At 37.6% G+C, this 13677-nt stretch overlaps 1 protein-coding gene across 1 annotated transcript in view; it reads left to right on the top strand.

Annotated features, from left to right (window-relative positions):
- Positions 1-13677, top strand: part of LOC136858069 (calcyclin-binding protein) — an 85580-nt gene that overhangs the window by 35052 nt on the left and 36851 nt on the right. The window contains exon 2 of the mRNA XM_067137322.2: positions 1378-1585. Within this exon, the coding sequence (XP_066993423.1) occupies positions 1378-1585 (208 nt within the window). The remainder of the gene's footprint in view (positions 1-1377; positions 1586-13677) is intronic.

Raw genomic sequence — 13677 nt, forward strand, 5'->3', positions numbered from 1 at the left:
ACTGGCTTAATTATTTTCAAACACGAACAAGTTCAAAAAATGAAGTGTTAACTTTGCCAATATCTAACAACAATACATTGAAATCTATAACATTAGAAGAGCTAGACCAAACTTTGAAGAAACTAAGGAATGGTAAAGCACCTGGAGAGGATGCAATACATTCTGAACTGTTAAAATATTAAAGTAAAACTTTCAAACAAAGATTCCTCAACTTTTAAAATCAAATATGGAATGGAGACAATCCACCAGAAAGCAATAGTTATCACTCTTCATAAAATAGGTGACATAAAAAACCATGAAAATGAAAGGATTTAGCATTGTTAACTTACATTATAAAATATATGCAAATATAATTAAAGATAAGTTGCAGCAACATTATGAAAATAAATTAGGGAATGAACAAGGTTTCCGTAAAAGGCGCTTCTGCACTGATGCATATTTCACTATGAAGATATTAATAGAAAAACATAGAGAATTCAATTTGGAAACACACATTGCATTTGTGGACTTTAAAAAGGCTTTTGACTGACAGAAACAAATTCCTTGATATTCTAAAACAAGACAATGTCTCTCATCAGATTATTAACAGTACATCTACAAATCCAATCTCATTTCTGTAAAATTGAACAAGAACCAGACCGAGTGGAAATCAACTTTCTGCAGGGACCACAGCGGGTTGTACCTTGAATAATTTTCATTTAGCAGCTGCCCTGTGTTCTCCAAGAAACGGCAAGTTCAGTGTTCTCAGTGGTCCCTGTGGACAGCTGTGGCCTGACAGGAAATTTTGGCTGGCAGCCTTAGTGCTATTGTGATCATAAAAATATCTGTTCGTTCCGATAGAATAGTTGAAATGGCAAAGGAAATGTTACCAGGTATGGATAGGGACTTCTGTGTGGTCCAGTCATAAAAATGTTCTGTTGGGACCAGTGGTCCGGGCAATATTCTTAATCGCACCCTAAATGTATCGAACCTTCCTCTGGTACCGCAGTGGTCCGTAGCTTAAGTAATTTCCATTTACCATTGCTCGGTGTTCTCGGCTGACTGCCGTGGCCTTTACAGGAAATTCGGACCACTCTGGCGTTCAATATGTTAAGCCCGATCGCTACCTTCCCCGCCCTATTTCTTTCCTATTCTAGCGTACCGGTACCTGTATTACTGTGACTTTAAACAACTAACAAAAAGTCTATTTTATACCTTCAGAATGATTTTACTGTTGCAATACTGTTTCGATTTATTTTAATTTTGTAAGAAATTATTCTAATTTTGACTAGCTTGTATACATTTTTTCATTGTACATGTTAACCATAGGTTTCATTAAGAGAGGTGAGGAATTATTTGATGTAAAGATACTGATAATTTTTGTGAAATTTGTTGCAGTTAAGACAAGATGTAGAGGAGTTGAAGCAGATGCTGGCCAGTGCACAGCGGCAACGAGTCAAGGACATCTTATTGATCGACATCCGCAAGCTGGAAAGTGAGATGATCGTTTTAAGAGAACAGGCAGAGCAAAAGGGTGAAACATTGACTTCGCCTGTTGCTGCTCCAGCTAAACCTCGATGTTATGATGTGAAGATCAACAATTATGGTATGAAGTTTGTTCCTTTTCTGGTGAGGAGTCGTGGTACATTAGAGAAGTATGTTTCTGTATTGACATAATTAGCCAATGCTTTCTCATATATTTATTACCTTCTTGCATTTGTGGGCATCCACCTTTGAGAGAAGTGATCTTGTATCATATTTTTACGATTTTGTCTTGGTTAATTAATGTAGTTTGTTTAGCTTGGAAATTTAGGAACTCCTTGGGAAAGACTTGTTTATCTGGGGTGGATACAGACGTGGCCAAATTATTAGACTCAACGTCAATTTTACAACTCACCAGTCCTTATTTACATAAAATTACATAATTAATCCTATACAATGATCAATACTTCGTATGCATTCCTTTGTGTTTGATAACAGACTGGAGTCTTTGAGGCATACTATTTACCAAATTTACACAGTTTGTTCTTATTTCTGGGTTGTGATGCCAGATCTCGGTAAGTCACTCGATTAAGGCTTGCTTGGTAGTGATGTTACTCTTCTTCAGTTTCATTTTAATTATAGCCCAGAGATTTTCAGTAGGGTTAAGATTTGGTAAGTTCCCCGGCTAGGGGAGAACACTGACCTCCTCCTCAGCCAAATAATTAAACACTGGCTTTGCTGTGTGACAGGGAGCTCCATCCTGCATCATGACAAATTCCCCACTTGGAAACAAGCCATTTGCTTTTGGTAGAAGTACTTCTTTCAGTACCTTAAGGTACTGATACTGATTCGTAGTTCCCTCTACAATATAAATATCTCTAGGGCACCACATTGACATTCCCCAAACCATCACACTGGTTGGGTGTTTAAAGAGAGGGAGAAACAGTTCCATACATAACAATAAAATGAACTTCCACAAATTTGCAATACGTGACATTTTACTCTAGTAATTAATCCTTCTAAATGAACTAAGTAAATAAAAGGATTTACCTTTTGCTAGTCAAATGGGGTGCAGTGTTTGAGGCCTCTACCGCCCACTTAAGGCGCTCCACAGCCATTGAAGGAATGATCATAGCTTTTTTTCGAGGCCGACAAGTTCAAAATCCTTCTCTACCGAGTGTTCTTCGCTCTGTTTTTGGTGACACATTCACTCCATACTCGTGCATCTTGAGGGAGAGTTCGTTATTAGTTGATTTCCTGTTTTGCAGGACAAGATTTTAAAGTTTTCTCACACCTATAAGTTTTTGTTTACGTCCACATTTCCCACTACGATACCATTGGTATTCTTGCCCTTTACCGCGCTGTTTTTTGATTCTGCTAACAGATTTTTGGGATATATTCAGTTTTTGTGTTATTGCTCTCTGTAAGACTCTCCTTGTAAACGAACATATGCAACTGCTATTTTCCGTGGAGAAAAATTTGCTTTTTGCACGGTATTTGAGTGTAATATTGCATATGGTGGAAGAAACGATTTAAGTAATCGTGTGAAGTGCGATAAACACTTAACTCATTGCGGACCGTGGATGGCGTAAGACGTTCAAGCTTGCTCCTATGCTGCGGGCCGTGGACGGCGTAAGACGTTTAATGTTCCGCGCGAAGCAATGCTGTTTATATTCGTCATCTATGCATTCTTACACCTTAGTCAGCGTTACTGGTTGTAGCAGGAAGTTGGTTGACCTTGTTGAGATAACCTTCGCGTTGAGTGGGCTCATGTTTATCTCAGCAGTTTTAGCTGAAAAATCTCATAACTTCCTCGCGCGTCAAGTCGGTACTTGAGATTCCAATGCAGTGCGTGTCGTCCTTACCGAGTGTAGCATAATGGCTTATAATACAAAGTTTCTTACGGAGGATTAAATAGATATTGTTCACAATGATTATTCTGGTGATGAACTTATTCCTGAAATAGATTCAGATATTGAAAGTGAGAGTGACGAGGAAATTGCGATTCCCGAATCCGATAGGCCTATAGAGAAAAGTGAAGTGCCTGATACATATCATCCTAGTTATTGTCCACAAGTTCCACCATTTACAGAGAATTCAGGTATAAACGTTAAAATAGAAAATAAGCAGGATATTTTGAGTTACGTGAGTATTTTCATGAATGACGAATTTTATCAGTATTTGTGTGAGCAGACCAATCTATACGCGAGTCAAGTGATAAGTGCGGCGCCCCGGCCTTTCATAAAGAATTCGATCATGCAATCGTGGAAACCGATTAGTCCAAAATCCTGATATAAAAATGTACTGGACCGAAGACCCTGTTATTCGTACTACGATATTTTCTAAAACAATGTTGCGAATACGCTTCCTTCATATTCTTTCATTTCTTCACTTCGATGACAGTAATCGTTATGCCGAAAATACAGATAGGTTGTATAAAATTAGACGTATTATGAAACCTGTCACACCAGATATCACACCTTAAATATTTACTAGAGGTAAGCACAAAGTATCATTTTTCTAACATTTATAGTTTAGGAGTAATTGTAAATTGTGATAAGTGCTGCACGTTAAGAGGGTCGGGCATGAAAATGGCCGGTCCAGGCATTCAAGTGTCCCGCTCAGAAGCAGGTACTCAACGTGTTAAGTTACACTAAATCAAAGGAATCTTGATTTATCAGTTTCATTTTCCATATTGACAGTTATCGTATGTTATAGACAAGAAAGTTTCCACCTTTTCAGTACAAATTTATTTATATAAAAATTTAATCTACAGTACCGGTTTCGACCTTTTTACATACGGTCATCCTCAGCTGTACACTGTTACCTTCACATAAGTCAAGTTTTATTGATTTGCCCTGTCCATTATAAAAGTCATGATATAGAGTATGTCTTATGTTCTAATTGGGCATACTTAAAGTTGAAATCTACTATATATACAATATAAAATAACTGTGGGTGAATCTTTTTAGGCCTAAAAATCGTGTAGATGAATTATTATTAAACATACAGGTACATTATCATTTTAAACATTTATATCATTTTATGCCCAATTAGAACGTAAGACATACTCTATATCGTGACTTTTATAATGGACAAGGCAAATCAATAAAACTTGACTTATGTGAAGGTAACAGTGTACAGCTGAGGATGACCGTATGTAAAAAGGTCAAAACCGGTACTGTAGATTAAATTTTTATATAAATAAATTTGCATTGAAAAGGTGGAAACTTTGTCTATAACATAAATCAAAGGAAGATAACAAAATCAACACTTTTTTTTTGCCAAGCCTGGAAATGTTGGCAGTGACGTAAGGAAGGCAGAGTGTCTGTTTACTCCCTTTTTGGTAGAACACAGTGTGCTCTTAAGTGCGGCTGATCATGCTGGTACTTTATTTTCCACATCAGAAGTTGCACGAAAACGGCATGCATTGTAAATAACATGGCAAAAATGCATCATCTGAAGTTAAGTACCTTGGGGACTCAACAGGGCAAAACATAGGTAACCTGATGTTGTCACACCTGAATTCTCATAACATAACAACTGAAAACTGTGCGGCTTTCTGCTCTGAAATTGTTCTTGGTATGATAGGACACAAAAATGGGGTTTCAACAGTTCTGAAGGAAGTCAACCCATGTATTGCCATCGTAGGTTGCATTTGCCATCTAATTAATCTAGCAGCTGAGAAAGGTGCTGGAAGATTACCACTTAAAGTGGATGAGATCCTTGTTGGTATATTTTATTTCTTAGAGAAGAGCATCAAAGGAAAAGAATGGCTTCAGAAATTTCAGAACTTGCATAATAAAGAGGCAAAGAAAATTCTGAAGCATGTATGTACTAGGTGGTTTTATTTTGGGCAGATGTTTGGATAGACTACTGAACCAGTGGAATCTGTTTCTTCGAACATTTGTCAGTGTAGGTGCTTTTCTTGTGTTTCACATTGTTTTTTGATTAGTTGTGATTTGCTCAATTGATTCACTGGCTGATGACTCGTAATGAGTGTCGAAACTATTACTGATCTTTAGAGGTCGTGGTTTATAGCATTTAAAAATCAGAGATTTAGCATTTTGATTTTCAAATTTAGCATTTTGTAGCATCTAAACTTCTCAAATTTAGCGTTTTGTAGCAAATTGGTTAAAAATAGGCATAATTTGCTAAACTGCACACACAACAGTTGGGAGTAAAATCATACTGTTTAATCACACATTGCTCGTCATGCAGTTTTGAATTCACTATGGAAAATAAGACAAACATCAACATAAGACTGCAAGAAGTATTAACGCACACACAGGAATATGCTTATTTTCAAATTTACAAACACAATTTCAAAGTGAAAAATACTATTCTGAACGTATTTATCACAGTACAACACACCTACAAGGAAGAGGAATTCCAATGATGATTAAAGTACAACATGCTAATTGCTTAAAAGGTGTCCATTTGAGACCGCTTATCAGTTACAATTATGTTGTAGTTGCTAAAAACAACTCTACATCGATACTGTTCGTAGAGGCCCAAATGGACAGAAGTGCTGCCAAGGCAAAGGAAGGACTGCAAAACATTTTTTTTCTTCAAGTCTTTGATTGCAGAGTTGGCACATCAATATAGGCCATCTGTATCGCTTACATAAAGATGTCCCGATTTGTGACTTTCGGCATGCTGTTTGATCGTCACCCATGGCTACCAGACAATAAAATAAATTACTACTGTACTTTTAAACAGAACTATTACTCAACACCAATGTCAAGAATAACCGACTATGATCAAGGGTCAGCACACAAAGAGAATGAACGTGGTGCTTGAAAGTGTATTTGCTGTTTGATAGATTGTTCCTTGCAGTGCTCTTTAGCCAGTGAAAGAAATTCCACACATTGAATGATTTAACCCTTTGGCCTACTTGTGCAAGGAAATATTCCCTTACATACAATTTATTTTTTCGTCACTTTAACATAAATTTGATTAATCACATAGGCTACATAAGAATACACAAAGCAAAGTGAGCTTTTGGCTCGTCTCAGGAAACCAATGTTTTTGTTCGTAAGTATTACTGGTTTCAAGGGAAGCAGATAAATTAGCAAGAAATGTAGAGGCATAGGCATTGGTTTCCTTAGCAACGTGATCCCAGAACTGTGGGGTTAGAAATTCATTCCCTACGTCATTTTTTCGGATTATTACCCAACCCCCTCCCCACTATAGAGTGAATTTCAAAAACTGGTTTACATGTTACAGAAAGAGGCTTATTGTCAACAAGATAATAATTCCAAGTATCATTTTACTATACTTCTCCACGGGTGAGTTGGCCGTGCGGTTAGGAGCGCGCAGCTGTGAGCTCGCATCTGGGAGATAGTGGGTTCGAACCCCACTGTCGGTAGCCCTGAAGATAGTTTTCCGCGGTTTCCTATTTTCACACTAAGGCCATGGCCACTTCCTTCCTATTCCTAGGCCTTTTCTATCCCGTCGTCGTAAGACCTATCTGTGTTGGTGCGACGTAAAGCAACTAGCAAAAAAAAAAAACTAGACTTCTCACTCGTTCTTGTTGCATTCTGGTTTTGTCACTTAGTTTCCATTGGCACTATCATCTCAGAACTGAAATCGGAATCACTTTCATCACTGTCAGTTGAAGAAGTATTTTCACTCTCCAGAGAATCATTTCCACTTTCAACATCACTATTTTCAAACCATTCACGAATAAACTCATCCATGCCGCGCTTGGATGCCGCCATGATTGTTTACAACGAGCGGCAAAATGAGGTGCTTCTTATTTTCCGTATTTCAGCTCAGAGTTACTATTTACAGAGAGAAAATAGCTTCAGGTATCATCTGACATCAATCGGGTAGGCTGCAAAACAAAGAGAATAAATCTCTCCGACCAGCTAATTGCAATAATGAACTTATAAATGTTCCATGTAGCAGGACGGAAGTGTCCGTCAAAGCATGTTACCGCTTTACGATCGCAATGGGCGCCGTAATAATTATTTCTCCTGAAATAACAACATATATCTTATTTTGAAGAAAAATGCATCGTTTTTAAAAAGATATATTTTTATTTCGTATAAAACAGAGTTTCGCATCTATTTCACATAAATTGTATAATTTTGCATTTTGAATCAATTTCGCATTTTATCGCTAATTCGAAATCGCTAAAAACCACTCGTACGGGTCATATAAGATGAAGGCACATACACTGACAAACTTTCGACATATTTCACATTTATCGCAAATGTTAAAAATCACAAACTCTATCGATCTTGTACAAATGACATATGATTTAACACAATACATTGTCATTGTATTGAAAAGGTGGATCCTTGACATTTTCAATTTACTGTAGGTTGCCAGTGTTACTGAATGCAGATGCACGTAAAGAGCACGAAGCCATGGATAACTTACAGTCCTGGTTGTGTGCATTTCGGATGAGATCTTAATGGAAGAAAGAATTGATGTGCAGTGGTCGATAGTGTGGGGGGGGGGGGGGTAAATTACCAAGTGGTGATGGGAGCCTAAAATATGATAAATTAGTTCGTTTTATTCTTGGTATTTTAACAATCCCTCACAGTAATGCTGAATGTGAGAAGATATTTAGTCAGGCGACTAAAACACAAACCCAGTTCAGGTCATCTGTTGGTGATGAAAACTTGGAGAGGTTGTTGACAGTAAAATCAAGGCTACAGGGCTACTGCTTTCAACATACCTTTGACAGAGGGTTTCTCAGACAGGCAAAATCTGCCATTGCAGCTTCTTTTAATCAACAGCAATTTTCTACTGATGGAGAAGCTTTTGTAAATCGGTAAGATGGAAGAAAGGTAGGCCTATCGTATCATGCATGTTCTTGTAAATTTTCTGGTGTTGTATATTTAGGTATCGCTGAATAAAAATACATATGAAAGTAAAAGTATTTGTGGATTTAGATTGCACTCAGTTTCCTTGGAAATATGTGTTAATTTACATGTGGACTTGATGACATGATGCCATGGAGCTTGCTAGGATAATGTATGTGGTGTGCAAGACATGTAGAATAAGCAGTTTTGACCAATTGTATCTCCTGATTCTTCGTGATTTTCACATCAAAATCTCCTGATTTTTGGTGTTGTAAAGTTGGCAGGTTTGTAAATTGTTACAGCTGTTACAACTGTTCCTTCTGTTACAGTGAGAACCCTAGGGATTGGGCCAGCTAGGAAGACAGCCAGTGAGGGGAAGTGTGCGAGCGAGAAAGCAGAGCCGTGGGAGCGAGAACGCAGAGTTCACCTTCTCGCTCGGTGTTGTGGCGATGTACAGTTAACCCAAAATATTTTTTATAACTGACATGTAACGCTCCACAGATTTTCAGTTAGTGGAATTCCCTCCCAACTGTAAATTACAGACATACCTAGCCGAAATGAATTTATTTAGAAGTGTTCACAGATGATAGATTTAAGGAATTAGAACATAATTTAACCTCGTGTTATAGTAGCTGTCAACATCTTTTTTGTGTATCAATTTGCGTAGCGTTTTAAAATTATAATTAGATGTAAAATTATACGACGCTGTAGATGTATAGTATAGAATGTTTTGGTATAACAGCAGGCTTCATAACCTGAGCCACATCATGTAAAATAAGTTGATAATAAGAAAAAGAGAAGATACATCAAGAATGAAATGCACTACAAGAAAATTGAAAAACTCTGAGATACTATGCGAAAAAGGAAGGTAATTTGTTAGTCATCTCAGAATGAACTCTAATAGATTAACCATACAAATCTTAGACGTCTTCCATAACCTCAAAACAAACCGTGCTGGTTTAAATAAACTGAAAAAGACCTAGTAGAATTAAAAATTACAGAAAATTCACTATTCGATCGAACAGCTAAAGTAATAACTAAAGATGAAAATATAAGATTTCAAGACAAATCGGCATTAAAAGCCAATCTATTATCTCGGAAGACAAGAAATGATCAGAAACAATGAAGAAATACTGGGCGCTAAGAGAACACACAGAGAAATGATTAATTCAGTGTACCCCAAAGAAGTTGAAATGAAATAATAATTATAATAATATTATATAATAATAATAATAATAATAATTATTATTATTATTATTATTATTATTATTATTATTATTATTATTATTACTTTTGCCACAAGGAGAGAAAGCAGGGTTAGACTATGATCGTTAGTTCCTAGCTCTCTTGCTCTCTTCTAAATAAGAAATGTGAGTTTATATATAATGAACGATATAATGGTTTTCAGGTACAGAAACAAAATATAATTCATAAAAGGAAACACCATAAAGGGTCTACATATGCTGGATACATGGTATGTATGTATGTAGGTTTCATCCGTGTACACTATAGGCCTATCCTCCGCCCGATACTGAGCGACAAATCTTTTGTATTTTGTCATGTTTTCCATTAGGATGCGCTTGTTAGTGTTAGTTTTTTCCAACGATATCCTAATGATCGAAGCATCCGCTTCAGACTAGTATTGGATCCTTTGAACTTTAAATCTTTCTCTAACTTTGCACAAATTTTTGAAATAGTAGGTAAACATTTTTCAACTAAATAAAATTTGTTAACAATACGTGTGGCAGCTTCGTCAAAGTCGTCCATCCAGTCCAGTAACATTCTTTGTGAGCATTCTTTTTTTGTTTGGTGTTTCAAACAGACTGTCCATAGGTTTTCCTAATTCTATCGCTTTTTGTTTTTCGCTCTTAATCCGTGCCAGAGAACTTTCTGACAATCCATTACCTGCTGCTACTCTTTGCTGCACTTGCTTGCAATCTATCACAAACTTTTCTTCCGTTGCATCCCTTCCCATAACGTCTATAACGTCCGAGATTGCTGCCAGAGTCTCACTCTTTTGCATCTTACGTTGCAGGCTACTTTTAACGCCTTCCATACTGCATCTGACAATCATCTAAATTTTTACCTGTGCATCTTATTTGTGTTTTTTGGCTGTATTTCAACGCACAGTGCTCCTTAAAGATTTTATTGGATTTTAGTGCTTCACTAGCAGAAACCAAACAGAATTATTTAAACTTTGCAATTTATTTTTCTATGCATTGTTTTAAACTTAATTGGCTGATGATGACCTTGAATACTGGTTGAAACCATTACCAATTTTAATTAAATACTAATGTAAACTTAATAGTTATTAATAAACCATTATATACTTTCTTTTAACTTAATATTGAACTCACTTCAATATGGAACAATATGAAATTCTTATCTCTTAATAATTCTTGCCTGGCGCATCCACGCTGCGGGGGTGGGCATCCTCCACATCAGTAGGCCGGTGTGAAAGGATGGGTAAGTTTAAACAGGGACCCAGCCCCACAGGATATAACGTGGGTTTTTCGGGTGAATACCTTAACGGCATCTTTGGCAGAGAAGGAGACCTTCGGAATGGCAGAGATGGCGGATGAGACAACCCATCCTCCCTGGGGATAATTAGAAGAGGACACCATGCCTTGTGGAGAAGAGGGAATTACAAAGGCTAAGGGAGTAAACCCCGAAAGAAAATCCTCTCGTGTGTTAGGCCTAGCAAGTCAACAGTTGAGTATGAATATACTGCTTTCAAACCTAAAACAAGCCTAAGATGGAAGAATAAATTAAATACCGGACATGACAGTTCTTCTCGTACTGTCCAAATTTATGATGGCCAAAAGCCTGATGCTCATCAGAGATACTGGAAGACACAAAACCATCCCAAGAAGGAGCGGCTGAAAATTGGTACACTCAAAATCCTCGCTCTCACCAACAAATATGAAGAACTTGTGGATCTTATGGAGAGGTGTAAGCTCAAGATATTGGGGTTGAGTGAGACAAAATGGAAAGGATATGGGAAGAAGTCCTTGAGAAATGGATATGTGCTCTACTGGATTGGGAACAACAATGAATCCAAAAATGGAGTTGGCTTCCTCCTTCGTAAAGATACACACACACACACACACACACACACACACACACACATAGATCTCAAATATGTGAGCAATAGAATCAGCCAGATGAGACTAAGTGTTGGTAATGCTCATCATACTCTTCTTCAAGTATATGCACCGCAGACAGGATGTACCACAGAAGAGAGAGTATTCCTTATCGAACTTGAGGAACAAATAACAGAGGAGAATACAATCATTATGGGTGATCTGAATGCCCAAGTTGGTAAAGAAAGGCTAGGCTGTGAAAACATCGTTGCCTCTGTAATTTCCACATTACCGTCGGTTGCCCTTTTGAAACAGTGGGATGATGAATCATTTATTCCAATCTTCTGGGATTTTCTTTTCCAAATCACTGATAACACACTATACAGCTAATTGAAGCCTGGTATTCCAGCTGCCTTTATCATGCCTGAGCTGAGATTGATTTCTGTGTGCGAAACAACTTTACCATACAGAACACATGGTATCAGAGGAGAGAGAGAGCTATAAAATAAAAAGATACAGCTGGCATGGAAAGCTCAAGGCTGTGATTGACTTCATCATCACTGATAGTAAAGCAAGTCAGTATGGATCTCCATGTGTTCAAAATGAAACAAAAGAAAATGCCAAAGATTAAGACATGGCTGTTGAAGGAGATGGAGAAGAAAGGAAACTATGAAGCGAGGATAACAGCCAAATTACCCAAAACTGAGAAAGGGGGAATAGAAGAATGGTCCTTATTCAAAGAAACCCTTGTAAAAGAAGCCATGGAAATTTGCATTAAAACAAGTGCCACACCAAAAGAGAAGGAAACACCTTGGTGAAATGACGGAGTGAAGACAGCAGTAAAAGATAGAAATATACTGAAAAGAAAATTAGACCTTGGAAAACAGAAAACAGATGATGGACAAAATGAATTGGAAATTGAACATCTAGCACAGGAATACTGGAAAATGAAACTGGCTGTAAAAAGACTGATTCAGGAAGAAAAGTGCTGGCATGACTTTACTACAAGGATAGACAAAGACTGTCAGGAAAGTAGGAAACTGCAAATTAGTAAACAGTAAAAGAAATTAATATAAACATCCTGGCACTGGGAACAAATTGTTAGCTTAATGCGAACAGAGGAAGGGATCAGGGATGAAATGAAGTAGTACTTCATCATGCTGTTAAATGGAGATGTGGGCAACACCACCACCACCACCACCAATGACTGTAGTGTAGATGAAGCCAAAAACAACAAATACCCATTAGCATGGCTTGAGGTAGAAACAGCACTAAGGAGCATGTGAAATGGGAAGTCTCCAGGCTTTGATGATCTCAGCTCAGACTTGATAAAAGCAGCTGGAATACCAGGCTTCAATTGGCTGTATAGTGTGTTATCAGTGATTTGGAAAAGAAAATCCCAGAAGATTGGAATAAATGATTCATCATCCCACTGTTTCAAAAGGGCAACCGATGGAAATGTGGAAATTACAGAGGAATCACGCTGTTGTCACACATACTGAAGCTGCTGGAAAAGATCATAGAAATGAGACTCTGGAAGATAGTGGAACCTTTGCTTGAGGAAGAACAACTCGCGTTCAAGAAGGGTGGAAACTGTGGATCTTATTTTTGCACTAAAAATTCTGACTGAAAAGTACTGGGAATATGGAAGAAATCTTGTGATTGCACTTGTGGACATTGAAAAAGCATATGGTGGTGTTCCTCGAAGCAAGATATGAGAATGTCGGGAAGACCTAAAGGGCCAAAGTACTTAATTGACAAAGTCAGGATGCTATTCCAGAAGTGCTACAGCTGTGTCCAGATAGGCAGTGGATGATCAAAATGGTTTGAAACCAAGAGAGGTGTCTAAGAAGGAAGTGCCCTGTCACCACTCCTGTTCGTAATAGTAATGGACAAGGTCATAAAATCTGTCAAGAAAATGGACAGTGACAAACGCCCTGGTATATGCTGATGTGCTTATATGAGGAGAGACAGAAGCTGAAGTTCAGAAGAAACTTAACGAATGGAACAATACATTCAAAAATTTTGGACTGAAGATAAGCAAAACAAAGACAGTGGTAATGACCATCAACAGGGAAGGAACAAGCTCAAATATTTCTGGAAGGAGTAAAAATCGAATCAGCTTCCCACTTCAAGTACCTCGGAAGCACAATCTCGAAAGACAACACGTTTAGGCAGGAAATACTCAGGACAAAGAAAGCATCAAACTTCTACAGTCAGGTCGGAAATCTTTCCTGGGACTGCAAAATACCACAAAAAGCAAAAACAGTCATGTACCACACTTGCTTCGTACCAGTCCTCGCGTACGGTTTAGA

This window comes from Anabrus simplex, chromosome 1 (genome assembly GCF_040414725.1).
Source record: "Anabrus simplex isolate iqAnaSimp1 chromosome 1, ASM4041472v1, whole genome shotgun sequence".
In the NCBI taxonomy this organism is placed as follows: Eukaryota; Metazoa; Arthropoda; class Insecta; order Orthoptera; family Tettigoniidae; genus Anabrus; species Anabrus simplex.